Source organism: Salmo salar, chromosome ssa06, assembly GCF_905237065.1.
Source record: "Salmo salar chromosome ssa06, Ssal_v3.1, whole genome shotgun sequence".
NCBI classification, from domain to species: domain Eukaryota; kingdom Metazoa; phylum Chordata; class Actinopteri; order Salmoniformes; family Salmonidae; genus Salmo; species Salmo salar.
This window is the reverse complement of record NC_059447.1, coordinates 89,004,665-89,030,550: the sequence shown is the minus strand read 5'-3', so window position 1 is coordinate 89,030,550 and position 25,886 is coordinate 89,004,665. Positions and strand designations below refer to the sequence as shown.

At 42.2% G+C, this 25,886-nt stretch overlaps 1 protein-coding gene across 3 annotated transcripts in view; it reads right to left on the bottom strand.

Moving 5' to 3' along the window:
• The window catches only part of znf395b (zinc finger protein 395b), a 33,241-nt gene extending 17,334 nt beyond the window's left edge, over positions 1-15,907 (bottom strand). Inside the window, exons 1-4 of one of the 3 annotated variants that reach the window (XM_014206191.2) lie at positions 15,589-15,907; positions 12,529-12,674; positions 12,145-12,341; positions 9,794-9,912 (exon numbers count right to left, since the gene is read on the bottom strand). In XM_014206191.2, coding sequence (XP_014061666.1) covers positions 9,794-9,912; positions 12,145-12,341; positions 12,529-12,645 — 433 coding nt within the window. In that variant the 5' untranslated portion in view covers positions 12,646-12,674; positions 15,589-15,907. The remainder of the gene's footprint in view (positions 1-9,793; positions 9,913-12,144; positions 12,342-12,528; positions 12,675-15,588) is intronic. The other 2 variants (XM_014206189.2, XM_014206190.2) reach the window with 2 other exon arrangements.
• Positions 15,908-25,886: the final 9,979 nt, after the last annotated feature.

The following is a 25,886-nucleotide window of genomic DNA, read 5'->3' as shown; positions in this document are numbered from 1 at the left end:
TAGAGAGACAGCATGGTGGTCAGTACAGTCACTATATAACCATGTTAGAGAGACAGCATGGTGGTCAGTACAGTCACTATATAACCATGTTAGAGAGACAGCATGGTGGTCAGTACAGTCACTATATAACCATGTTAGAGAGACAGCATGGTGGTCAGTACAGTCACTATATAACCATGTTAGAGAGACAGCATGGTGGTCAGTACAGTCACTATATAACCATGTTAGAGAGACAGCATGGTGGTCAGTACAGTCACTATATAACCATGTTAGAGAGACAGCATGGTGGTCAGTACAGTCACTATATAACCATGTTAGAGAGACAGCATGGTGGTCAGTACAGTCACTATATAACCATGTTAGAGAGACAGCATGGTGGTCAGTACAGTCACTATATAACCATGTTAGAGAGACAGCATGGTGGTCAGTACAGTCACTATATAACCATGTTAGAGAGACAGCATGGTGGTCAGTACAGTCACTATATAACCATGTTAGAGAGACAGCATGGTGGTCAGTACAGTCACTATATAACCATGTTAGAGAGACAGCATGGTGGTCAGTACAGTCACTATATAACCATGTTAGAGAGACAGCATGGTGGTCAGTACAGTCACTATATAACCATGTTAGAGAGACAGCATGGTGGTCAGTACAGTCACTATATAACCATGTTAGAGAGACAGCATGGTGGTCAGTACAGTCACTATATAACCATGTTAGAGAGACAGCATGGTGGTCAGTACAGTCACTATATAACCATGTTAGAGAGACAGCATGGTGGTCAGTACAGTCACTATATAACCATGTTAGAGAGACAGCATGGTGGTCAGTACAGTCACTATATAACCATGTTAGAGAGACAGCATGGTGGTCAGTACAGTCACTATATAACCATGTTAGAGAGACAGCATGGTGGTCAGTACAGTCACTATATAACCATGTTAGAGAGACAGCATGGTGGTCAGTACAGTCACTATATAACCATGTTAGAGAGACAGCATGGTGGTCAGTACAGTCACTATATAACCATGTTAGAGAGACAGCATGGTGGTCAGTACAGTCACTATATAACCATGTTAGAGAGACAGCATGGTGGTCAGTACAGTCACTATATAACCATGTTAGAGAGACAGCATGGTGGTCAGTACAGTCACTATATAACCATGTTAGAGAGACAGCATGGTGGTCAGTACAGTCACTATATAACCATGTTAGAGAGACAGCATGGTGGTCAGTACAGTCACTATATAACCATGTTAGAGAGACAGCATGGTGGTCAGTACAGTCACTATATAACCATGTTAGAGAGACAGCATGGTGGTCAGTACAGTCACTATATAACCATGTTAGAGAGACAGCATGGTGGTCAGTACAGTCACTATATAACCATGTTAGAGAGACAGCATGGTGGTCAGTACAGTCACTATATAACCATGTTAGAGAGACAGCATGGTGGTCAGTACAGTCACTATATAACCATGTTAGAGAGACAGCATGGTGGTCAGTACAGTCACTATATAACCATGTTAGAGAGACAGCATGGTGGTCAGTACAGTCACTATATAACCATGTTAGAGAGACAGCATGGTGGTCAGTACAGTCACTATATAACCATGTTAGAGAGACAGCATGGTGGTCAGTACAGTCACTATATAACCATGTTAGAGAGACAGCATGGTGGTCAGTACAGTCACTATATAACCATGTTAGAGAGACAGCATGGTGGTCAGTATAGTCACTATATAACCATGTTAGAGAGACAGCATGGTGGTCAGTACAGTCACTATATAACCATGTTAGAGAGACAGCATGGTGGTCAGTACAGTCACTATATAACCATGTTAGAGAGACAGCATGGTGGTCAGTATAGTCACTATATAACCATGTTAGAGAGACAGCATGGTGGTCAGTACAGTCACTATATAACCATGTTAGAGAGACAGCATGGTGGTCAGTACAGTCACTATATAACCATGTTAGAGAGACAGCATGGTGGTCAGTACAGTCACTATATAACCATGTTAGAGAGACAGCATGGTGGTCAGTACAGTCACTATATAACCATGTTAGAGAGACAGCATGGTGGTCAGTACAGTCACTATATAACCATGTTAGAGAGACAGCATGGTGGTCAGTACAGTCACTATATAACCATGTTAGAGAGACAGCATGGTGGTCAGTACAGTCACTATATAACCATGTTAGAGAGACAGCATGGTGGTCAGTACAGTCACTATATAACCATGTTAGAGAGACAGCATGGTGGTCAGTACAGTCACTATATAACCATGTTAGAGAGACAGCATGGTGGTCAGTACAGTCACTATATAACCATGTTAGAGAGACAGCATGGTGGTCAGTACAGTCACTATATAACCATGTTAGAGAGACAGCATGGTGGTCAGTACAGTCACTATATAACCATGTTAGAGAGACAGCATGGTGGTCAGTACAGTCACTATATAACCATGTTAGAGAGACAGCATGGTGGTCAGTACAGTCACTATATAACCATGTTAGAGAGACAGCATGGTGGTCAGTACAGTCACTATATAACCATGTTAGAGAGACAGCATGGTGGTCAGTACAGTCACTATATAACCATGTTAGAGAGACAGCATGGTGGTCAGTATAGTCACTATATAACCATGTTAGAGAGACAGCATGGTGGTCAGTACAGTCACTATATAACCATGTTAGAGAGACAGCATGGTGGTCAGTACAGTCACTATATAACCATGTTAGAGAGACAGCATGGTGGTCAGTACAGTCACTATATAACCATGTTAGAGAGACAGCATGGTGGTCAGTACAGTCACTATATAACCATGTTAGAGAGACAGCATGGTGGTCAGTACAGTCACTATATAACCATGTTAGAGAGACAGCATGGTGGTCAGTACAGTCACTATATAACCATGTTAGAGAGACAGCATGGTGGTCAGTACAGTCACTATATAACCATGTTAGAGAGACAGCATGGTGGTCAGTACAGTCACTATATAACCATGTTAGAGAGACAGCATGGTGGTCAGTACAGTCACTATATAACCATGTTAGAGAGACAGCATGGTGGTCAGTACAGTCACTATATAACCATGTTAGAGAGACAGCATGGTGGTCAGTACAGTCACTATATAACCATGTTAGAGAGACAGCATGGTGGTCAGTACAGTCACTATATAACCATGTTAGAGAGACAGCATGGTGGTCAGTACAGTCACTATATAACCATGTTAGAGAGACAGCATGGTGGTCAGTACAGTCACTATATAACCATGTTAGAGAGACAGCATGGTGGTCAGTACAGTCACTATATAACCATGTTAGAGAGACAGCATGGTGGTCAGTACAGTCACTATATAACCATGTTAGAGAGACAGCATGGTGGTCAGTACAGTCACTATATAACCATGTTAGAGAGACAGCATGGTGGTCAGTACAGTCACTATATAACCATGTTAGAGAGACAGCATGGTGGTCAGTACAGTCACTATATAACCATGTTAGAGAGACAGCATGGTGGTCAGTACAGTCACTATATAACCATGTTAGAGAGACAGCATGGTGGTCAGTACAGTCACTATATAACCATGTTAGAGAGACAGCATGGTGGTCAGTACAGTCACTATATAACCATGTTAGAGAGACAGCATGGTGGTCAGTACAGTCACTATATAACCATGTTAGAGAGACAGCATGGTGGTCAGTATAGTCACTATATAACCATGTTAGAGAGACAGCATGGTGGTCAGTACAGTCACTATATAACCATGTTAGAGAGACAGCATGGTGGTCAGTACAGTCACTATATAACCATGTTAGAGAGACAGCATGGTGGTCAGTACAGTCACTATATAACCATGTTAGAGAGACAGCATGGTGGTCAGTACAGTCACTATATAACCATGTTAGAGAGACAGCATGGTGGTCAGTACAGTCACTATATAACCATGTTAGAGAGACAGCATGGTGGTCAGTACAGTCACTATATAACCATGTTAGAGAGACAGCATGGTGGTCAGTACAGTCACTATATAACCATGTTAGAGAGACAGCATGGTGGTCAGTACAGTCACTATATAACCATGTTAGAGAGACAGCATGGTGGTCAGTATAGTCACTATATAACCATGTTAGAGAGACAGCATGGTGGTCAGTACAGTCACTATATAACCATGTTAGAGAGACAGCATGGTGGTCAGTACAGTCACTATATAACCATGTTAGAGAGACAGCATGGTGGTCAGTACAGTCACTATATAACCATGTTAGAGAGACAGCATGGTGGTCAGTACAGTCACTATATAACCATGTTAGAGAGACAGCATGGTGGTCAGTACAGTCACTATATAACCATGTTAGAGAGACAGCATGGTGGTCAGTACAGTCACTATATAACCATGTTAGAGAGACAGCATGGTGGTCAGTACAGTCACTATATAACCATGTTAGAGAGACAGCATGGTGGTCAGTACAGTCACTATATAACCATGTTAGAGAGACAGCATGGTGGTCAGTACAGTCACTATATAACCATGTTAGAGAGACAGCATGGTGGTCAGTACAGTCACTATATAACCATGTTAGAGAGACAGCATGGTGGTCAGTACAGTCACTATATAACCATGTTAGAGAGACAGCATGGTGGTCAGTACAGTCACTATATAACCATGTTAGAGAGACAGCATGGTGGTCAGTATAGTCACTATATAACCATGTTAGAGAGACAGCATGGTGGTCAGATACAGTCACTATATAACCATGTTAGAGAGACAGCATGGTGGTCAGTATAGTCACTATATAACCATGTTAGAGAGACAGCATGGTGGTCAGTATAGTCACTATATAACCATGTTAGAGAGACAGCATGGTGGTCAGTACAGTCACTATATAACCATGTTAGAGAGACAGCATGGTGGTCAGTACAGTCACTATATAACCATGTTAGAGAGACAGCATGGTGGTCAGTACAGTCACTATATAACCATGTTAGAGAGACAGCATGGTGGTCAGTACAGTCACTATATAACCATGTTAGAGAGACAGCATGGTGGTCAGTACAGTCACTATATAACCATGTTAGAGAGACAGCATGGTGGTCAGTACAGTCACTATATAACCATGTTAGAGAGACAGCATGGTGGTCAGTACAGTCACTATATAACCATGTTAGAGAGACAGCATGGTGGTCAGTACAGTCACTATATAACCATGTTAGAGAGACAGCATGGTGGTCAGTACAGTCACTATATAACCATGTTAGAGAGACAGCATGGTGGTCAGTACAGTCACTATATAACCATGTTAGAGAGACAGCATGGTGGTCACTATATAACCATGTTAGAGAGACAGCATGGTGGTCAGTATAGTAACTATATAACCATGTTAGAGAGACAGCATGGTGGTCAGTACAGTCACTATATAACCATGTTAGAGAGACAGCATGGTGGTCAGTACAGTCACTATATAACCATGTTAGAGAGACAGCATGGTGGTCAGTATAGTCACTATATAACCATGTTAGAGAGACAGCATGGTGGTCAGTATAGTCACTATATAACCATGTTAGAGAGACAGCATGGTGGTCAGTATAGTCACTATATAACCATGTTAGAGAGACAGCATGGTGGTCAGTACAGTCACTATATAACCATGTTAGAGAGACAGCATGGTGGTCAGTACAGTCACTATATAACCATGTTAGAGAGACAGCATGGTGGTCAGTACAGTCACTATATAACCATGTTAGAGAGACAGCATGGTGGTCAGTACAGTCACTATATAACCATGTTAGAGAGACAGCATGGTGGTCAGTACAGTCACTATATAACCATGTTAGAGAGACAGCATGGTGGTCAGTACAGTCACTATATAACCATGTTAGAGAGACAGCATGGTGGTCAGTACAGTCACTATATAACCATGTTAGAGAGACAGCATGGTGGTCAGTACAGTCACTATATAACCATGTTAGAGAGACAGCATGGTGGTCAGTACAGTCACTATATAACCATGTTAGAGAGACAGCATGGTGGTCAGTATACAGTCACTATATAACCATGTTAGAGAGACAGCATGGTGGTCAGTACAGTCACTATATAACCATGTTAGAGAGACAGCATGGTGGTCAGTACAGTCACTATATAACCATGTTAGAGAGACAGCATGGTGGTCAGTACAGTCACTATATAACCATGTTAGAGAGACAGCATGGTGGTCAGTACAGTCACTATATAACCATGTTAGAGAGACAGCATGGTGGTCAGTACAGTCACTATATAACCATGTTAGAGAGACAGCATGGTGGTCAGTACAGTCACTATATAACCATGTTAGAGAGACAGCATGGTGGTCAGTACAGTCACTATATAACCATGTTAGAGAGACAGCATGGTGGTCAGTACAGTCACTATATAACCATGTTAGAGAGACAGCATGGTGGTCAGTACAGTCACTATATAACCATGTTAGAGAGACAGCATGGTGGTCAGTACAGTCACTATATAACCATGTTAGAGAGACAGCATGGTGGTCAGTACAGTCACTATATAACCATGTTAGAGAGACAGCATGGTGGTCAGTACAGTCACTATATAACCATGTTAGAGAGACAGCATGGTGGTCAGTACAGTCACTATATAACCATGTTAGAGAGACAGCATGGTGGTCAGTACAGTCACTATATAACCATGTTAGAGAGACAGCATGGTGGTCAGTATAGTCACTATATAACCATGTTAGAGAGACAGCATGGTGGTCAGTACAGTCACTATATAACCATGTTAGAGAGACAGCATGGTGGTCAGTACAGTCACTATATAACCATGTTAGAGAGACAGCATGGTGGTCAGTATAGTCACTATATAACCATGTTAGAGAGACAGCATGGTGGTCAGTACAGTCACTATATAACCATGTTAGAGAGACAGCATGGTGGTCAGTACAGTCACTATATAACCATGTTAGAGAGACAGCATGGTGGTCAGTATAGTCACTATATAACCATGTTAGAGAGACAGCATGGTGGTCAGTACAGTCACTATATAACCATGTTAGAGAGACAGCATGGTGGTCAGTACAGTCACTATATAACCATGTTAGAGAGACAGCATGGTGGTCAGTATAGTCACTATATAACCATGTTAGAGAGACAGCATGGTGGTCAGTACAGTCACTATATAACCATGTTAGAGAGACAGCATGGTGGTCAGTATAGTCACTATATAACCATGTTAGAGAGACAGCATGGTGGTCAGTACAGTCACTATATAACCATGTTAGAGAGACAGCATGGTGGTCAGTACAGTCACTATATAACCATGTTAGAGAGACAGCATGGTGGTCAGTACAGTCACTATATAACCATGTTAGAGAGACAGCATGGTGGTCAGTACAGTCACTATATAACCATGTTAGAGAGACAGCATGGTGGTCAGTACAGTCACTATATAACCATGTTAGAGAGACAGCATGGTGGTCAGTACAGTCACTATATAACCATGTTAGAGAGACAGCATGGTGGTCAGTACAGTCACTATATAACCATGTTAGAGAGACAGCATGGTGGTCAGTACAGTCACTATATAACCATGTTAGAGAGAGAGCATGGTGGTCAGTACAGTCACTATATAACCATGTTAGAGAGACAGCATGGTGGTCAGTACAGTCACTATATAACCATGTTAGAGAGACAGCATGGTGGTCAGTACAGTCACTATATAACCATGTTAGAGAGACAGCATGGTGGTCAGTACAGTCACTATATAACCATGTTAGAGAGACAGCATGGTGGTCAGTACAGTCACTATATAACCATGTTAGAGAGACAGCATGGTGGTCAGTACAGTCACTATATAACCATGTTAGAGAGACAGCATGGTGGTCAGTACAGTCACTATATAACCATGTTAGAGAGACAGCATGGTGGTCAGTACAGTCACTATATAACCATGTTAGAGAGACAGCATGGTGGTCAGTACAGTCACTATATAACCATGTTAGAGAGACAGCATGGTGGTCAGTACAGTCACTATATAACCATGTTAGAGAGACAGCATGGTGGTCAGTACAGTCACTATATAACCATGTTAGAGAGACAGCATGGTGGTCAGTATATAACCATGTTAGAGAGACAGCATGGTGGTCAGTAATGTCACTATATAACCATGTTAGAGAGACAGCATGGTGGTCAGTACAGTCACTATATAACCATGTTAGAGAGACAGCATGGTGGTCAGTACAGTCACTATATAACCATGTTAGAGAGACAGCATGGTGGTCAGTACAGTCACTATATAACCATGTTAGAGAGACAGCATGGTGGTCAGTACAGTCACTATATAACCATGTTAGAGAGACAGCATGGTGGTCAGTACAGTCACTATATAACCATGTTAGAGAGACAGCATGGTGGTCAGTATAGTCACTATATAACCATGTTAGAGAGACAGCATGGTGGTCAGTACAGTCACTATATAACCATGTTAGAGAGACAGCATGGTGGTCAGTACAGTAACTATATAACCATGTTAGAGAGACAGCATGGTGGTCAGTACAGTCACTATATAACCATGTTAGAGAGACAGCATGGTGGTCAGTACAGTCACTATATAACCATGTTAGAGAGACAGCATGGTGGTCAGTACAGTCACTATATAACCATGTTAGAGAGACAGCATGGTGGTCAGTATAGTCACTATATAACCATGTTAGAGAGACAGCATGGTGGTCAGTATAGTCACTATATAACCATGTTAGAGAGACAGCATGGTGGTCAGTACAGTCACTATATAACCATGTTAGAGAGACAGCATGGTGGTCAGTACAGTCACTATATAACCATGTTAGAGAGACAGCATGGTGGTCAGTACAGTCACTATATAACCATGTTAGAGAGACAGCATGGTGGTCAGTATAGTCACTATATAACCATGTTAGAGAGACAGCATGGTGGTCAGTATATTCACTATATAACCATGTTAGAGAGACAGCATGGTGGTCAGTACAGTCACTATATAACCATGTTAGAGAGACAGCATGGTGGTCAGTATATTCACTATATAACCATGTTAGAGAGACAGCATGGTGGTCAGTACAGTCACTATATAACCATGTTAGAGAGACAGCATGGTGGTCAGTACAGTAACTATATAACCATGTTAGAGAGACAGCATGGTGGTCAGTACAGTCACTATATAACCATGTTAGAGAGAGGGGGGGCTCCTGTTGGTGGTTAACTTCTCCTCAGGAACTCTCAGCTGTTCCATGTATTTTAAATAGTCCAGAGCTAGCACACCTGATTTAAATTGTCAACTGTCAAGCCCTTGATTAGGTGAATCAGGTGAGCTGGTTCAGGATTACAACCACTGGCTTAAAAGGTTCCAATTCCAGGGAGACTAGGGCAGGTTGGGTACCCCAAAGAGTCAATGTGTAATTGGAACCCTGGGTTGCAATTGGTTCTCTGTGTTTGTCTCACTGACTCATTGACTTACCTGGTACTGGGTCAGTTTGAGAGAGAGAGAGAGCGAGAGAGACAGAGAAAGAGAGAGAGAGAGAGAGAGAGAGAGAGACAGACAGACAGACAGACAGACAGACAGACAGACAGACAGACAGACAGAGAGACAGAGAGAGAGAGAGAGAGAGAGAGACAGAGACAGAGAAAGAGAGAGAGACAGAGAGAGAGAGAGACAGAGAGACAGAGAAAGAGAGAGACAGAAAGAGAAAGAGAGATACAGAGAGAGAGAGAGAAAGCAAGAGCAAGATGATTCTGATTTATTGACTAACCTACCTGGTAAAGGGTCATTCTGACTCTGAGGAGAGCTCTGGACCACAGAGCTGCAGGATAAACTGGTCAGAACCATGGCTGCCATGATCTCATCCATCTCCACTGACCCTGGGCTCCAGAAACTGAGGAGGGGGGGGGAGGGGGCAATAATTACAAGACGGATTTAGTCTTGGGGCAACGATCACAATCTTCACCAAAACAGATAACATTTACATTACATTACATTTAAGTCATTTAGCAGACGCTCTTATCCAGAGCGACTTACAAAATGGTGCATTCACCTTATGATATCCAGTGGAACAACCACTTTACAATAGTGCATCTAAATCTTTTAAGGGGGGGGTTAGAAGGACTACTTTATCCTATCCTAGGTATTCCTTAAAGAGGTGGGGTTTCAGGTGTCTCCGGAAGGTGGTGATTGACTCCGCTGTCCTGGCGTCGTGAGGAAGCTTGGTCCACCATTGGGGTGCCAGAGCAGCGAACAGTTTTGACTGGGCTGAGCGGGAACTGTGCTTCCTCAGAGGTAGGGGGGCCAGCAGGCCAGTGGTGGATGAACGCAGTGCCCTTGTTTGGGTGTAGGGCCTGATCAGAGCCTGAAGGTATGGAGGTGCCGTTCCCTTCACAGCTCCGTAGGCAATCACCATGGTCTTGTAGCGGATGCGAGCTTCAACTGGAAGCCAGTGGAGAGAGCGGAGGAGCGGGGTGACGTGAGAGAACTTGGGAAGGTTGAACACCAGACGGGCTGCGGCGTTCTGGATGAGTTGTTTAATGGCACAGGCAGGGAGCCCAGCCAACAGCGAGTTGCAGTAATCCAGACGGGAGATGACAAGTGCCTGGATTAGGACCTGCGCCGCTTCCTGTGTGAGGCAGGGTCGTACTCTGCGAATGTTGTAGAGCATGAACCTACAGGATCGGGTCACCGCCTTGATGTTAGCGGAGAACGACAGGGTGTTGTCCAGGATCACGCCAAGGTTCTTAGCACTCTGGGAGGAGGACACAAGGGAGTTGTCAACCGTGATGGTGAGATCATGGAACGGGCAGTCCTTCCCCGGGAGGAAGAGCAGCTCCGTCTTGCCGAGGTTCAGCTTGAGCTGGTGATCCGTCATCCACACTGATATGTCTGACAGACATGCAGAGATGCGATTCGCCGCCTGGTTATCAGAAGGGGGAAAGGAGAAGATTAATTGTGTGTCGTCTGCATAGCAATGATAGGAGAGACCATGTGAGGATATGACAGAGCCAAGTGACTTGGTGTATAGCGAGAATAGGAGAGGGCCTAGAACAGAGCCCTGGGGGACACCAGTGGTGAGAGCGCATGGTGCGGAGACAGATTCTCGCCACGCCACCTGGTAGGAGCGACCTGTCAGGTAGGACGCAATCCAAGCGTGGGCTGCGCCGGAGATGCCCAACTCGGAGAGGGTGGAGAGGAGGATCTGATGGTTCACAGTATCAAAGGCAGCAGATAGGTCTAGAAGGATGAGAGCAGAGGAGAGAGAGTTAGCTTTAGCAGTGCGGAGAGCCTCCGTGACACAGAGAAGAGCAGTCTCAGTTGAATGCCCAGTCTTGAAACCTGACTGATTAGGATCAAGAAGGTCATTCTGAGAGAGATAGCAGGAGAGCTGGCCAAGGACGGCACGTTCAAGAGTTTTGGAGAGAAAAGAAAGAAGGGATACTGGTCTGTAGTTGTTGACATCGGAGGGATCGAGTGTAGGTTTTTTCAGAAGGGGTGCAACTCTCGCTCTCTTGAAGACGGAAGGGACGTAGCCAGCGGTCAAAGATAACTTAAAGAAGAGTAGCAGATGAAGAACGGAGACTCCGTTGAGGAGTACCAAGATAACAGCTGATGTTGTAAGGTCGTGTGAAAAGTATCAAGATAACAGCTGATGTTGTAAGGTCGTGTGAAAAGTACCAAGATAACAGCTGATGTTGTAAGGTCGTGTGAAAAGTATCAAGATAACAGCTGATGTTGTAAGGTCGTGTGAAAAGTATCAAGATAACAGCTGATGTTGTAAGGTCGTGTGAAAAGTATCAAGATAACAGCTGATGTTGTAAGGTCGTGTGAAAAGTATCAAGATAACAGCTGATGTTGTAAGGTCGTGTGAAAAGTATCAAGATAACAGCTGATGTTGTAAGGTCGTGTGAAAAGTATCAAGATAACAGCTGATGTTGTAAGGTCGTGTGAAAAGTATCAAGATAACAGCTGATGTTGTAAGGTCGTGTGAAAAGTATCAAGATAACAGCTGATGTTGTAAGGTCGTGTGAAAAGTATCAAGGTAACAGCTGATGTTGTAAGGTCGCGTGAAAAGATGAAGAACAGCTTAAAGCTGAAGGACGCCCACAGCGAGAGAGGTTACCTGTAAGGGGCAGACACAGGGCAGGAGGGTATTGTGGGAGTAGTAGTCTGCTGGGGAGCCGGGGGGTGGGTCCAGACCCTCTCAGTCCTCCCCTGGGGCACGAAGACTGGGCCCTGATGGTTCCTATCCATGATTTTCCTATGACCGTTTCTCTCTGTCAAGTTAGGGGCTTCCTGCCCACAGCACTGCATGTACACCTGCAGACAGACACGGGGACAGAGGTGCAACACTGATAAGATATGGGTGAGACGCAGAGAGGGAGGCACAGTTGAGACAATGACACCTGTACAGTAAAACTGTGACAATACTTTTAGATACCCACAAAATATTGAAATTGAATGATGGATTCCCTATTCTTATCTCTGCCTGTATGGGTCCACCTACCAGTGTCTCCTGTGTCTCTGCCCCAGGCTGCCTGGTGTCTGTGGGTCTTACTGCTGTAGAGGGACATGACTGTGGTCCTGAAGAAGAGGACGTGTCCCCTGGTCTCTTGGTTGCCATGGTGCTGTTGCTGGTAGAGGCTGGAGGAGCTCAGAAGAAAATATATATTTTTTTATTAAAAAAATATCTAAGATACATCATGAAGTTCTATTAGAATAAAAGTTATGCTATTCTAGAACCACAGAAAAAAAGTTATGCTATTCTAGAACCATATAATAAAAGTTATGCTATTCCAGAACCATATAATAAAAGTTATGCTATTCTAGAACCATATAATAAAAGTTATGCTATTCTAGAACCACAGAATAAAAGTTATGCTATTCTAGAACCATATAATAAAAGTTATGCTATTCCAGAACCATATAATAAAAGTTATGCTATTCTAGAACCATAGAATAAAAGTTATGCTATTCTAGAACCACAGAATAAAAGTTAGGCTATTCTAGAACCATATAATAAAAGTTATGCTATTCTAGAACCACAGAATAAAAGTTATGCTATTCTAGAACCATAGAACAAAAGTTATGCTATTCTAGAACCATATAATAAAAGTTATGCTATTCTACAACCATATAATAAAAGTTATGCTATTCTAGAACCATATAATAAATGTTATGCTATTCTAGAACCATATAATAAAGGTTATGCTATTCTAGAACCATATAATAAAGGTTATGCTATTCTAGAACCATATAATAAAGGTTATGCTATTCTAGAACCATATAATAAAAGTTATGCTATTCTAGAACCATAGAATAAAAGTTATGCTATTCTAGAACCATAGAATAAAAGTTATGCTATTCTAGAACCATATAATAAATGTTATGCTATTCTAGAACCATATAATAAAGGTTATGCTATTCTAGAACCATATAATAAAGGTTATGCTATTCTAGAACCATATAATAAAGGTTATGCTATTCTAGAACCACAGAATAACAGTTATGCTATTCTAGAACCATATAATAAAAGTTATGCAATTCTAGAATCATATTATAAAAGTTATGCTATTCTAGAACCATAGAATAAAAGTTATGCTATTCTAGAACCATAGAATAAAAGTTATGCTATTCCAGAACCATATAATAAAAGTTATGCTATTCTAGAACAATAGAATAAAAGTTATACTATTCTAGAACCATAGAATAAAAGTTATGCTATTCTAGAACCATATAATAAATGTTATGCTATTCTAAAACCATATAATAAAGGTTATGCTATTCTAGAACCACAGAATAACAGTTATGCTATTCTAGAAACATAGAATACAAGTTATGCTATTCTAGAACCATATAATAAAAGTTATGCTATTCTAGAACCATAGAATAAAAGTTATGCTATTCTAGAACCACAGAATAAAAGTTATGCTATTCTAGAACCATAGAATAAAAGTTATGCTATTCTAGAACCATAGAATAAAAGTTATACTATTCTAGAACCATAGAATAAAAGTTATGCTATTCTAGAACCATAGAATAAAAGTTATGCTATTCTAGAACCACAGAATAAAGGTTATGCTATTCTAGAACCACAGAATAAAAGTTATGCTATTCTAGAACCATATAATAAAAGTTATGCTATTCTAGAACAATAGAATAAAAGTTATGCTATTCTAGAACCATAGAATAAAAGTTATGCTATTCTAGAACCATAGAATAAAAGTTATGCTATTCTGGAACCATAGAATAAAAGTTATGCTATTCTAGAACCATAGAATAAAAGTTATGCTATTCTAGAACCACAGAATAAAAGTGATGCTATTCTAGAACCATATAATAAAGGTTATGCTATTCTAGAACCACAGAATAACAGTTATGCTATTCTAGAACCATATAATAAAAGTTATGCAATTCCAGAATCATATTATAAAAGTTATGCTATTCTAGAACCATAGAATAAAAGTTATGCTATTCTAGAACCATAGAATAAAAGTTATGCTATTCTAGAACCATAGAATACAAGTTATGCTATTCTAGAACCATAGAATACAAGTTATGCCATTCTAGGACCATAGAATACAAGTTATGCTATTCTAGAACCATATAATAAAAGTTATGCTATTCTAGAACCATAGAATACAAGACATCTCTTCATTGGAAGGAAAGCAGCAAATAATGTCATTTTTTTGTGTGCTTATAAATATTATGTAATGTCTTGGAATGTAAATCACTGCACAAAATGTTTTACTTCAATCATTACTGGTAATTACATGTTTATTATCGGCATCTGCATGTGTAATTACAGTTTCCATCCAACAAAGGAGTGATATTGCGAAAATTCCTAAAAGTCAACCACACAACCAATGACATCATCCTGTACCGAGAGTGTTTTTTTTTTAAAGATCACACACCCCTCTCTGTCTGACTGACCGAGAGGTAGCATGTGTGCAGTGTGTGTGGACTCCTGGGTGGCTTTTAGTAGAGCACAATATCCCATTTCTGTTTAATCTAACGTTTATGATTTTAAAACATAAGACTTGTTTTAAACTGCATTATTTGGGGACTGTGCCGATAGGCTAGTAAAGACCCTGGAGGTATAGTCGTCTAGTCCAATAGGCGCTCACTTCCACTAGTAAACAGCCCTACTGTGGGGGAGACGGGCGCTCATTGGCTGAGAGCTTCTTTCCAGGCTACACACCCCTTTCTGACAACGTGTTCGGACACGAGTTTCGGCCGGAGCGTTGGAGATGGTGATGGGAATAGGGTCATATCCGCTTAATGTTTAATAAAAAGTAGTATAATTTCCCTGAGAATATTGCCATTTTCGTATTAGTCCGAAGTCATGCGTTGTAATAATGAAAAGAAAATAGAGAAATCTCAAAACAACACCGATGAACTCAATGAAAACATCTATCCTACCCGGCAACCCAGAACGATTAGGAAATCCCCCCCATTACAAACATGCCCAAACATGTATAAAAAAAGCAAACCCATTATTAACGTTATTAATATTTTCTAAACATTACTACTATCTTATTTAATAATAAAACATGATGATATTTACCGTTAGAGCGATCGAGATTCTTGTGTCCAGTTTGGAGAGTGAATGAAGTAGGCGTCTTCACCGGATTTGCCTTGATGACTACCAGTGGTTGAATGGGGAACGGGTTTCTGGATGCGCTCTGTGCGGATGTGGCTGCGTGCGTGCGTATGGTGGAGCAGTGCCGAGTGCGACAGCTGGCCACAGCGCTACATATCAGACTGCACTGAGACTGCACAAGGGCAGATCTGGGTGATAGGTTACGAGATCAAAATTATACCCTCAGCGCAGACACAGACAGACGGAGGGAGAACTGCGCCAGAGAAAATAAGCTACATGAAACACAATGAGCAGAGATTTTATTTCTTCATATTTTGTTTATGTGTTTTCAATGTGCAGATAGTTTTGTTCAAATATAAATGTTTAAAATGGTTTCCCTGTGCAACGTCATATTATTGGGTTTCCCCCTCTCAATCTCGCAATTTGGAAAATAAACAAACATAAACAAAACATATGAGCTGAAAACATATTGAATGACTAAAATCTAAACATTTGTCATAACCTCAGAATTGTCATAATCTTTTTTACAACAGACCAGTAGACAATGTAAATGCATATCTCATCAGTATAGGCCTAAACCTCTCTATTTTGCACCTCAAAATATGTTGTATATGTTTAATGTGATATTAGCCTATATGACAATACCGTACAGTGTAGGGGAGGGGTCCTGAGGGGAGGGTAACCTGAGTGAAAGGAACTAACAAAATGAGTGGGTGCCCTGGTTGGTAATTAGGCCATGAACACTACACCCTGGCTAAACTAACTAGACTCATTTACCAATCAATATTTATTTTTTAACTGGCATGGTCTAATTGAATGAGTGTCAGTAGCTAGTTTTCCATCCAATTGGTGATAGATTTTCATGTAAATATGCTGCACTGAACAAAAATATAAAACACAACATGTAAAGTGTTGGTCCCATGTTTCATGAGCTGAAATAAAAGATCCCAGAAATGTTACATACTGTAATGACCTGACTAGATCATGAAGGAACAATTGTCCAGACAGAGGATGGAGTTAACGAATGGACGGTTTATTAACACAACTTAACACAGGCTACTGTTTGGCCGTAGCCCACGCCAAATAAATGAAAGGTACCCTACAAACCAACCGTGACCTTCTCTTGTGTAGCCCAGACGTAAGAGAGAGAACAATGGCTAAACCCGGTCTTAACTTCCAACGCTCCATCCCCCTGCCCAACCCCCCTTCACGCCACTCCGCCAACCACCAGGTTGCCCGGTATCCGAACATTCCAGGCATTCCCGTGATTGGCAGATAGCAGGTTGATTGGCATGACCCCGCGAACACTGGTAAGTACGACACAACCCACTAATAGCCTAACACATAACCCACAACTGTCTGTGCGGGTCGCTACACAGCCCCGCCACCACAAAGTCCCTCGTCCCCGAGGGAACAAACAAAGTCTCTGAAGCGACCCGAAGGTCTCCTTTGCCTGCGTGGCCGTGATGGTCGCAGAGTGTCCAGATGTGAAACAGGGGGCTCCATCCGTGGCAGGGGGCTGCCCCTCTGGGACCCAGGGGATGAAGGAAGGGATATGGGGGACAAGGAAGCGGGAACGGGGAATACAGTCCGTGGCTCCGGGGAACCACGCGGTGACACAGGGAGGGAGACAAGGGGAGTGGGCCGTCTGGAGCCTTGTCGACGGCACCTGGGGGTGGGTGCCTGGAGAATGTCCTTGCCAGAGAGGGGAATTGTGGGGGTCCCTGGGGTTTGGGGAGAAGCGGCCCCTCTGTATGGGGCTAACCTGTCCCGGTGCAGTGGCACCTTTCTCCCCCTGGAAGGAAGCTGCACCCGGTACACAACCTCCCCTACCCTCTCCAGGACGCTGCAGGGCCCCACCCAGTGACTGTCCAACTTGGGGCATCTGCCTTTTTTCCTTAGGGGGCTGTAGACCCAGACCAGCTCCCCAGCCACAAAGTGCCTTCCTCGGGTGTGCACGTCATAGTTCCTCTTCTGCCTCACACCTGCATTCACCAGCTGCTCTCTGGCGAAGTTGTGGGCTGTCTCCAGGCGGTCCTGGAGTCTCCGGGCATACTCCGGCCCCGGGGGAACATCCCACTTCTGACACCAATGTAATGAAACAGCAGGGAGCAGGTTTCGAACCCTCGACCTTCAAGCCCGAAGTCCGGCGCGCTATCGACTGTGCCGCAAAAGCATGCTCAAGCGGCAGAGTCGATTTCCGCGCTTATAAACCCAGGGTCGTTACAATACACACAAAAAGCTTATTTCTCTCAAATGTGTTTACATCCCTGTTAGTGAGCATTTCACCTTTGTCAAGGTAATCCATCCACTTGACAGGTGTGGCATATCAAGAAGCTGATTAAACAACATGATCATTACACAGGTGCGCCTTGTGCTGGGGACAATAAAAGGCCACTCTAAAATGTGGAGTTTTGTCATGCAACACAATGCCACAGATGTATCAAGTTGAGGGAACATGCAATCTGCATGCTGACTTCAGGAATGTCCACCAGAGCTGTTTCCAGAGAATTGTATGTTAATTTCTCTACCATAAGCCACCTTCCAAAGTCATCTGAGAGAATTTGGCAGTACGTCCAACTGGCCTCACAACTGCAGACCACATGTAACCGTGCCACTCCAAGACTTCCACATGGCTTCTTCACCTGCGGGATCGTCAGAGGGGGGAGGGCGGGGTGCTGTGGAGTATTTCTGTCCCTTTTGTGGGGGGAAACTTTTCTGATTGGCTGGGCCTGGCTCCCCAGTGGATGGGCCTAACGAATTTATTTCAATTGACTGATTTCCTTATATGAACTGTAACTCAGCAAAATCTTTGAAATTGTTGCATGTTACATTTATATTTTTGTTAAGTATAAAATATGCAAAAAAACAATATGTGCATTTTCCCGCCAGATTTTCATCAAATTGACCTGTTGCAGATAAAGGCTGTGCGTGATGATGTAGTGCACATAAAAACACAGTTTACTGTTAAATTCCCACATACCGAATAAAAAATACAATTTAAATGTGTTTCCATCGCATTTTCAACTCTACTGATGGTTTTCTGACAAAAAAATTTGCACTATATAGCGAGTGTGCCCACTCTGGTATGGACACGTGTGCTCTAGCCAACAGCTTGCAGATATAGTCCGGGTATAGCCTATAGCCTACATGACTAAATTATTATTTGTCAAACTGCAGCAAAGCATCAATCATCATATCACCAGAGTAAAACCCTCAGTATATATTGGAAAGGAACATCCCAATTATCACCTTGCAATTTGTAGAATAATAATTCCATTTAGCAGACGCTTTTATTCAAAGCAATTTACAGTCACATATGGGTGGCCCCCTGGGAATTAAACACACTATCCTGGCATTGCTTTACCAACTAAGCCATACAGGACCATTCACCACCCTGTGAAGTTCACCATCATGTATTTCATCTGTATCCTAATAACCTGCATGGTTTCCTGACTAGTCGTAGTGGGAGGACCACACAACATGTCATCGGGTGACTCCTAGTTTAGTTCAATAGGATGGTTATTATATCAACATTTACATAATAAAAAAAACTTTTCCCTACCGACATTTGTCACACAATTAATTCTACAACACAAAAAGATCCCACCTTTCATTATGACGACATTTGGAAAGTTTACCGAAAAATGTGTGTGTCACGGCCCCTCTCCTTGCTCGGGCGGCGTTCGGCGGTCGACGTCACCGGCTTACTAGTTGCCACCGATCCATGTTTCACTGTTCGTTTGGTTTTGTCTTTATTGTGTACACCTGTTTTCGATTTCCCTAATTATGTTCATTATTTAACCCTCTGCATTTCCTGTTTGTCTTGTCGGTGATTGTTTCCTGTTTTGTGTTGTTGGAGGGGTTGTTCCCCAATCCTGTATTTTTGGATTTTGGAAGAAGTTTTATTATGAATTTTAGTAAACATGTATTTGTTTACACTCATTCCCATGTGTCCTGCGCCTGACTCCGACACTTCTTCTAACTAGTGCATTACAGTGTGGTTTCCATCAGGCCTGTTGTGACATTTTTGTACTTTACTCACATAACATTTTTGGGATGGAAACTTGGTTAGTGAGTGACATATAACAAGAGGAAACCTGGTTAGTGAGTGACATATAACAAGAGGAAACCTGGTTAGTGAGTGACATATAACAAGAGGAAACCTGGTTAGTGAGTGACATATAACAAGAGGAAACCTGCTGATGAACAACAACATTTCCAAATTGCACCTTGGTGTGTATTCTACAATTCTAACTCTCAAAAGTACATTTTAGACCCTGACTGAGTTCCTAGAAAATATAATCGAGGTCTGGACTTCTGTGTCCTCATATGTATCTACAGCCCTGCATATTTGTGAGTGGATTACAGCCCAAACCCTGTCTGTGTTTTTGGAATGAATGTGTAGTTAATTCAGCAGACCAGACAGACAGACGCTGCACAGACAGGGATTTTAGTCTGAGCTACAGCACTACTCAGTCCCTGTGTTACAGACAGAGGACCCAATCCCACTGCCAATCTCAAACCCAATCCAGACGGAATCGTGTCTATTAATTAAATCATGTGACCTTGTCGGACCTATAACAACCCAGATGAAAGCTTGTTGGTGCTATGTTCTGATCTGCTCCTTGTTTGCTTTAGATAGAAGATCAAACCAAATGTATTTATAAAGCCCTATATACATCAGCAGATGTCACAAAGTGTTTATACAGAAATCCAAACAGCAAGCAAACATGGTGGCTAGGAAAATCTCCCTAGAAAGGCAGGAACCTAGGAAGAAACCTAGAGAGGAACCAAGCTCTGGGGGGTGACCAGTCCTCTTCTGGCTGTGCCGGGTGGAGATTATAAGAGTACATGGCCATTAAAAGGATCCGCCCCTTTTTTAAAATTTTCGCCAAAAATGACATACCCAAATCTAACTGCCTGGAGCTCAGGCCCCGAAGCAAGGATATGCATATTCTTGGTACCATTTGAAAGGAAACACTTCGTAATTTGTGGAAATGTGAAAGAAATGTAGGAGAATACAACACAATAGATCTGGTAAAAGATAATACAAAGAAAAAAAAATGTTATTTTGTATTTTTTATGTACCATCATCTTTGAAATGCAATAGAAAGGCCATAATGTATTATTCCAGCCTAGGTATAGTTTAGATTTTGGCCACTAGATAGCAGCACTGTATGTGCAAAGTTTTAGATTGATCCAATTAACCATTGCATTTCTGTTCAAAATGTTGTACCAAGACTGCCCAAATCTGCCTAATTTGTTTATTAATAACTCTCCTGAAACAATAGCATGGTATTCTTACTAGAGGTCGACCGATTAATCGGAATGGGCAATTAATTAGGGCCGATTTCAAGTTTTCATAACAATCGGTAATCTGTATTTATTTTTTATTTTTTTTACACCTTTATTTAACTAGGCAAGTCAGATTAAGAACACATTCTTATTTTCAATGACGGCCTAGGAACGGGCGTTAACTGCCTTGTTCAGGGGGGATTCGGGGATTCGTTTTTGTAACCTTCCGGTTACTAGTCCAACGCTCTAACCACCTGCCTTACATTGCACTCCACGAGGAGCCTGTATGGCAGGCTGACTACCTGTTACGCGAGGGCAGCAAGAAGCCAAGGTAAGTTGCTAGCTAGCATTAAACTTATCTTATAAAAAACTATCAATCTTAACATAATCACTAGTTAACTACACATGGTTGATGATATTACTAGTTTATCTAACGTGTCCTGCGTTGCATATAATCGATGCGGTGCTTATTAATTTCTCATCCAATCACAGCCTACTTCAACAAACGGGTGATGATTTAACAAGCGCATTTGCGAAAAAAGCACTGTTGTTGCACCAATGTACCTAACCCTAAACATCAATGCCTTTCTTTAAAATCAATACACAAGTATATATTTTTAAACCTGCATATTTAGTTAATATTGCCTGCTAACATGAATTTGTGTCACTTCTCTTGCGTTCCGTGCAAGCAGTCAGGGTATATACAGCAGTTTGGGCCGCCTGGCTCATTGCGAACTGTGTGAAGTCCATTTATTCCTAACAAAGGCCGTAATTAATTTGCCAGAATTGTACATAATTATGACATAACATTGAAGGTTGGGCAATGTAACAGGAATATTTAGACTTAGGGATGCCACCCGTTAGATAAAATACGGAACGGTTCCGTATTTCACTGATAGAATAAACGTTTCATTTTCGAAATGATAGTTTCCGGATTGGACCATATTAATGACCAAAGGCTCGTATTTCTATGTGTTATTATGTCATAATTAAGTCTATGATTTGATATTTGATAGAGCAGTCTGACTGAGCGATGGTAGGCAGCAGCAGCTCGTAAGCATTCCTTCAAACAGCACCTTTGTGCGTTTTGCCAGCAGCTCTTCACAATTCTTCAAGCATTGCGCTGTTTATGACTTCAAGCCTATCAACCCCCGAGATTATGCTGGTGTAACCCATGTGAAATGGCTAGCTAGTTAGCGGGTGCGTGCTAATAGCGTTTCAAACGTCACTCGCTCTGAGACTTGGGAGTGGTTGTTCCCTTGCTCTACATGGGTAACGCTGCTTCGAGTGTGGCTGTTGTCAATGTGTTCCTGGTTCGAGCCCAGGTTGGAGCGAGGAGAGGGACGGAAGCTATACTGTTATACTGGCAATACTAAAGTGCCTATAAGAACATTCAATAGTCAAAGGTATATGAAATACAAATGGTATAGAGAGAAATAGTCCTATAATTCCTATAATAACTACAACCTAAAACTTTCTTACCTGGGAATATTTTAGACTCATGTTAAAAGAAACCACCAGCTTTCATATGTTCTCATGTTCTGAGCAAGGAACTTAAACGTTAGCTTTTTTACATGGCACATATTGCACTTTTACTTTCTTCTCCAACACTTTGTTTTTGCATTATTTAAACCAAATTGAACATGTTTCATTATTTATTTGAGGCTAAATTGATAGAATTTATGTATTATATTAAGTTAAAATAAGTGTTCATTCAGTATTGTTGTAATTGTCATTATTACAAATAAAAAAAGTAAAAAAACGGCCGATTAATCGGCATCGGCTTTTTTTGGTCCTCCAATAAATCGGTATCGGCGTTGAAAAATCATAAATCGGTCGACCACTAATTCTTACACTGTAATAGCGACTGTAAATTGGACAGTGCAGTTAGATTAACAAGAATTTAAGCTTTCTGCCAATATCAGATATGTCTATGTCCTGGGAAATGTTCTTGTTACTTACAACCTCATGCTAACCTCATTAGCCTATGTTAGCTCAACCGTCCCGTGAAAGGGACACTGATCCTGAATAAGTTTTAAGGCCGGATCGTTTTTCAGATGTTCAAACGTTCATAGATGACCAGCAGGGTCAAATGATAATCACAGTGGTTATAGAGGGGGCAACAGGTCAGCACCTCAGGAGTTCATGTCAGTTGGCTTTTCATAGCCGAGCAGTCAGAGGTCGAAACAGCAGGTGCGAGCGAGAGAGAGAGAAGGTCGAAAACAGCAGGTCTGGGACAATGTAGAGCACGTCGGTGAACAGGTCAGGGTTCCATAGCAGCAGGCAAAACAGCAGAAACTGGATCAGCAACACAACCAGGTGGACTGGGGACAGCCAAGAGTCATCAGGCCAGGTAGTCCTGAGGCATGGTTCTAGGGTTCAGGTCCTCCGGGAGAAGAGAGCGTGAGAGATGGTAGAATTAGAGGGAGCATACTTAAGTTCACACAGAACACCAAATAAGACAGGAGAATTTCACCAGATAAGACAGGAGAATTACACCAGATAGGACAGGAGAATTACACCAGATAGGACAGGAGAATTACACCAGATAGGACAGGAGAATTACACCAGATAAGACAGGAGAATTACACCAGATGGGGGGGGGGGGGCACGGAGAGGAAGATCATGTCAGTGACTCAACCCACTCAAGTCGAGTATAGCGAGAAAAAAAAGCCTGGCACGATGTGACTCACCCCTCCTAGGGACGGAATGGAAGAGCACTGGTAAGCCAGTGACGAGGGACAATAAGGAGGCCTGCGTCTTGTGTGACCATAGTGTATGTTTAGGTATGTACGGCAGGACCAAATCGGTGAGATAGGTAGGAACAAGCCCATGTAATGCTTTGTAGATTAGCAGTAAAACCTTGAAATCAGCCCTAGCCTTAACAAGAAGCCAGTGTAGAGAGGCTAGCACTGGAGTAATATTATCGAAGATTCTAGCAGCTGTATTTAACATTAACTGAAGTTTATTAGCCGGAGAGTAGAGCATTGCAGTAGTCAAATCTAAAAAGGACAAAAGCATGGTTTAGCTTTTCTGCATCATTTTTGGACAAAAAGTTTCAGATTGTTTTGCGATGTTAAGAAGATGGAAAAAAGTTGTCCTTTAAATATTTTTGATATGTTCGTGAAAAGAGCATTTTATTTTTTTACATTTTAGTTCACCTTTATTTAACCAGGTAGGCTAGTTGAGAACAAGTTCTCATTTACAACTGCGATCTGGCCAAGATAAAGCAAAGCAGTGCGACAGAAACAACAACACAGAGTTACACATGGAATAAACAAGCGTACAGTCAATAACACAATAGAAAAAAAAGAAAGTCTATATACAGTGTGTGCAAATGGCATGAGGAGGCAAGGCAATAAATAGGCCATAGTAGCAAAGAAATAATTTGGCAGATTAACACTGGAGTGATAGATGAGCAGATGATGATGAGCAGATGATGGTGTGTAAGTAGTGATACTGGTGTTCAAAAGAGCAGCAAAGTAAATAAAAACAATATGGGGATGAGGTAGGTAGATTGGGTGGGCTATTTACAGATGGACTATGTATAGCTGCAGCGATCGGTTAGCTGCTCAGATAGCTGATGTTTAAAGTTAGTGAGGGAAATGTAAGTCTCCAGCTTCAGCGATTTTTGCAATTCGTTCCAGTCATTGGCAGCAGAGAACTGGAAGGAAAGGCGGCCAAATGAGGTGTTGGCTCTGGGGATGACCAGATATACCTGCTGGAGCGCGTGCTACGGGTGGGGGTTGCTATGGTGACCAGTGAGCTGAGATAAGGCGGAGCTTTACCTAGCAAAGACTTATAGATGACCTGGAGCCAGTGGGTCTGGCGACGAATATGTAGCGAGGGCCAGCTGACGAGAGCATACAGGTCGCAGTGGTGGGTGGTATAAGGTGCTTTGGTAACAAAACAGATGGCACTGTGATAGACTGCATCCAGTTTGCTGAGTAGAGTATTGGAAGCTATTTTGTAGGATAGTCAGGATCGGTAGGATAGTCAGTTTTACTAGGGTAAGTTTGGCGGCGTGAGTGAAGGAGGCTTTGTTGAGAAATAGAAAGCCGATTCTAGATTTGATTTTGAATTGGAGATGTTTAATATGAGTCTGGAAGGAGAGTTTACAGTCTAGCCAGACACCTAGGTATTTGTAGTTGTCCACGTATTCTAGGTCAGAACCGTCCAGAGTAGTGATGCTAGTCTGGCGGGCGGGTGCGGGCAGCGAACGGTTGAAAAGCATGCATTTGGTTTTACTAGCGTTTAAGAGCAGTTGGAGGCCACGGAAGGAGTGTTGTATGGCATTGAAGCTCGTTTGGAGGTTAGTTAACACAGTGTCCAAAGAAGGGCCAGATGTATACAGAATGGTGTTGTCTGCGTAGAGGTGGATCAGGGAATCACCCGTAGCAAGACCGACATTGTTGATATATACATTGTCTAGAGTAACGCCGAGGTCCTTCACAGTTTTATTTGACTGTACAACCATCAAGATTAATTGTCAGATCAAACAGCAGATGTCTTTGTTTCTTGGGACCTAGAACTAGCATCTCTCGTTTTGTCTGAGTTTAAAAGTAAAACATTTGCTGCTATCCACTTCCTTATATCTGAAACACCAGGGTAGGCAATTTTGAAATGTACAGTTGTGTGTCATCTGCATAGCAGTGAAAGTTGACATTGTGTTTCCGAATGACATGTATAGTGAAAGCCAAGGCCGTGGGTGACAGCAACGACCCCTGATAAAAACCTGTTAAGCAAGGCCTTGCGTGACAGCAACAACCCCTGGAAAGTCATTTTACAGTGGAGGAACACACCCACCGAATTATTCATTTAATTATTTTATTTGCTTCTACAAACGAATGAGGAGATGGGAGAGGCAGGACTTGCAGCGCGCTCTGCGTCAGAAATAGAACTGACTTCTATTTTAGACCTTGGCAACGCAGAAGCTCGTTGGCGCGCGCGAGCAGTGTGGGTAA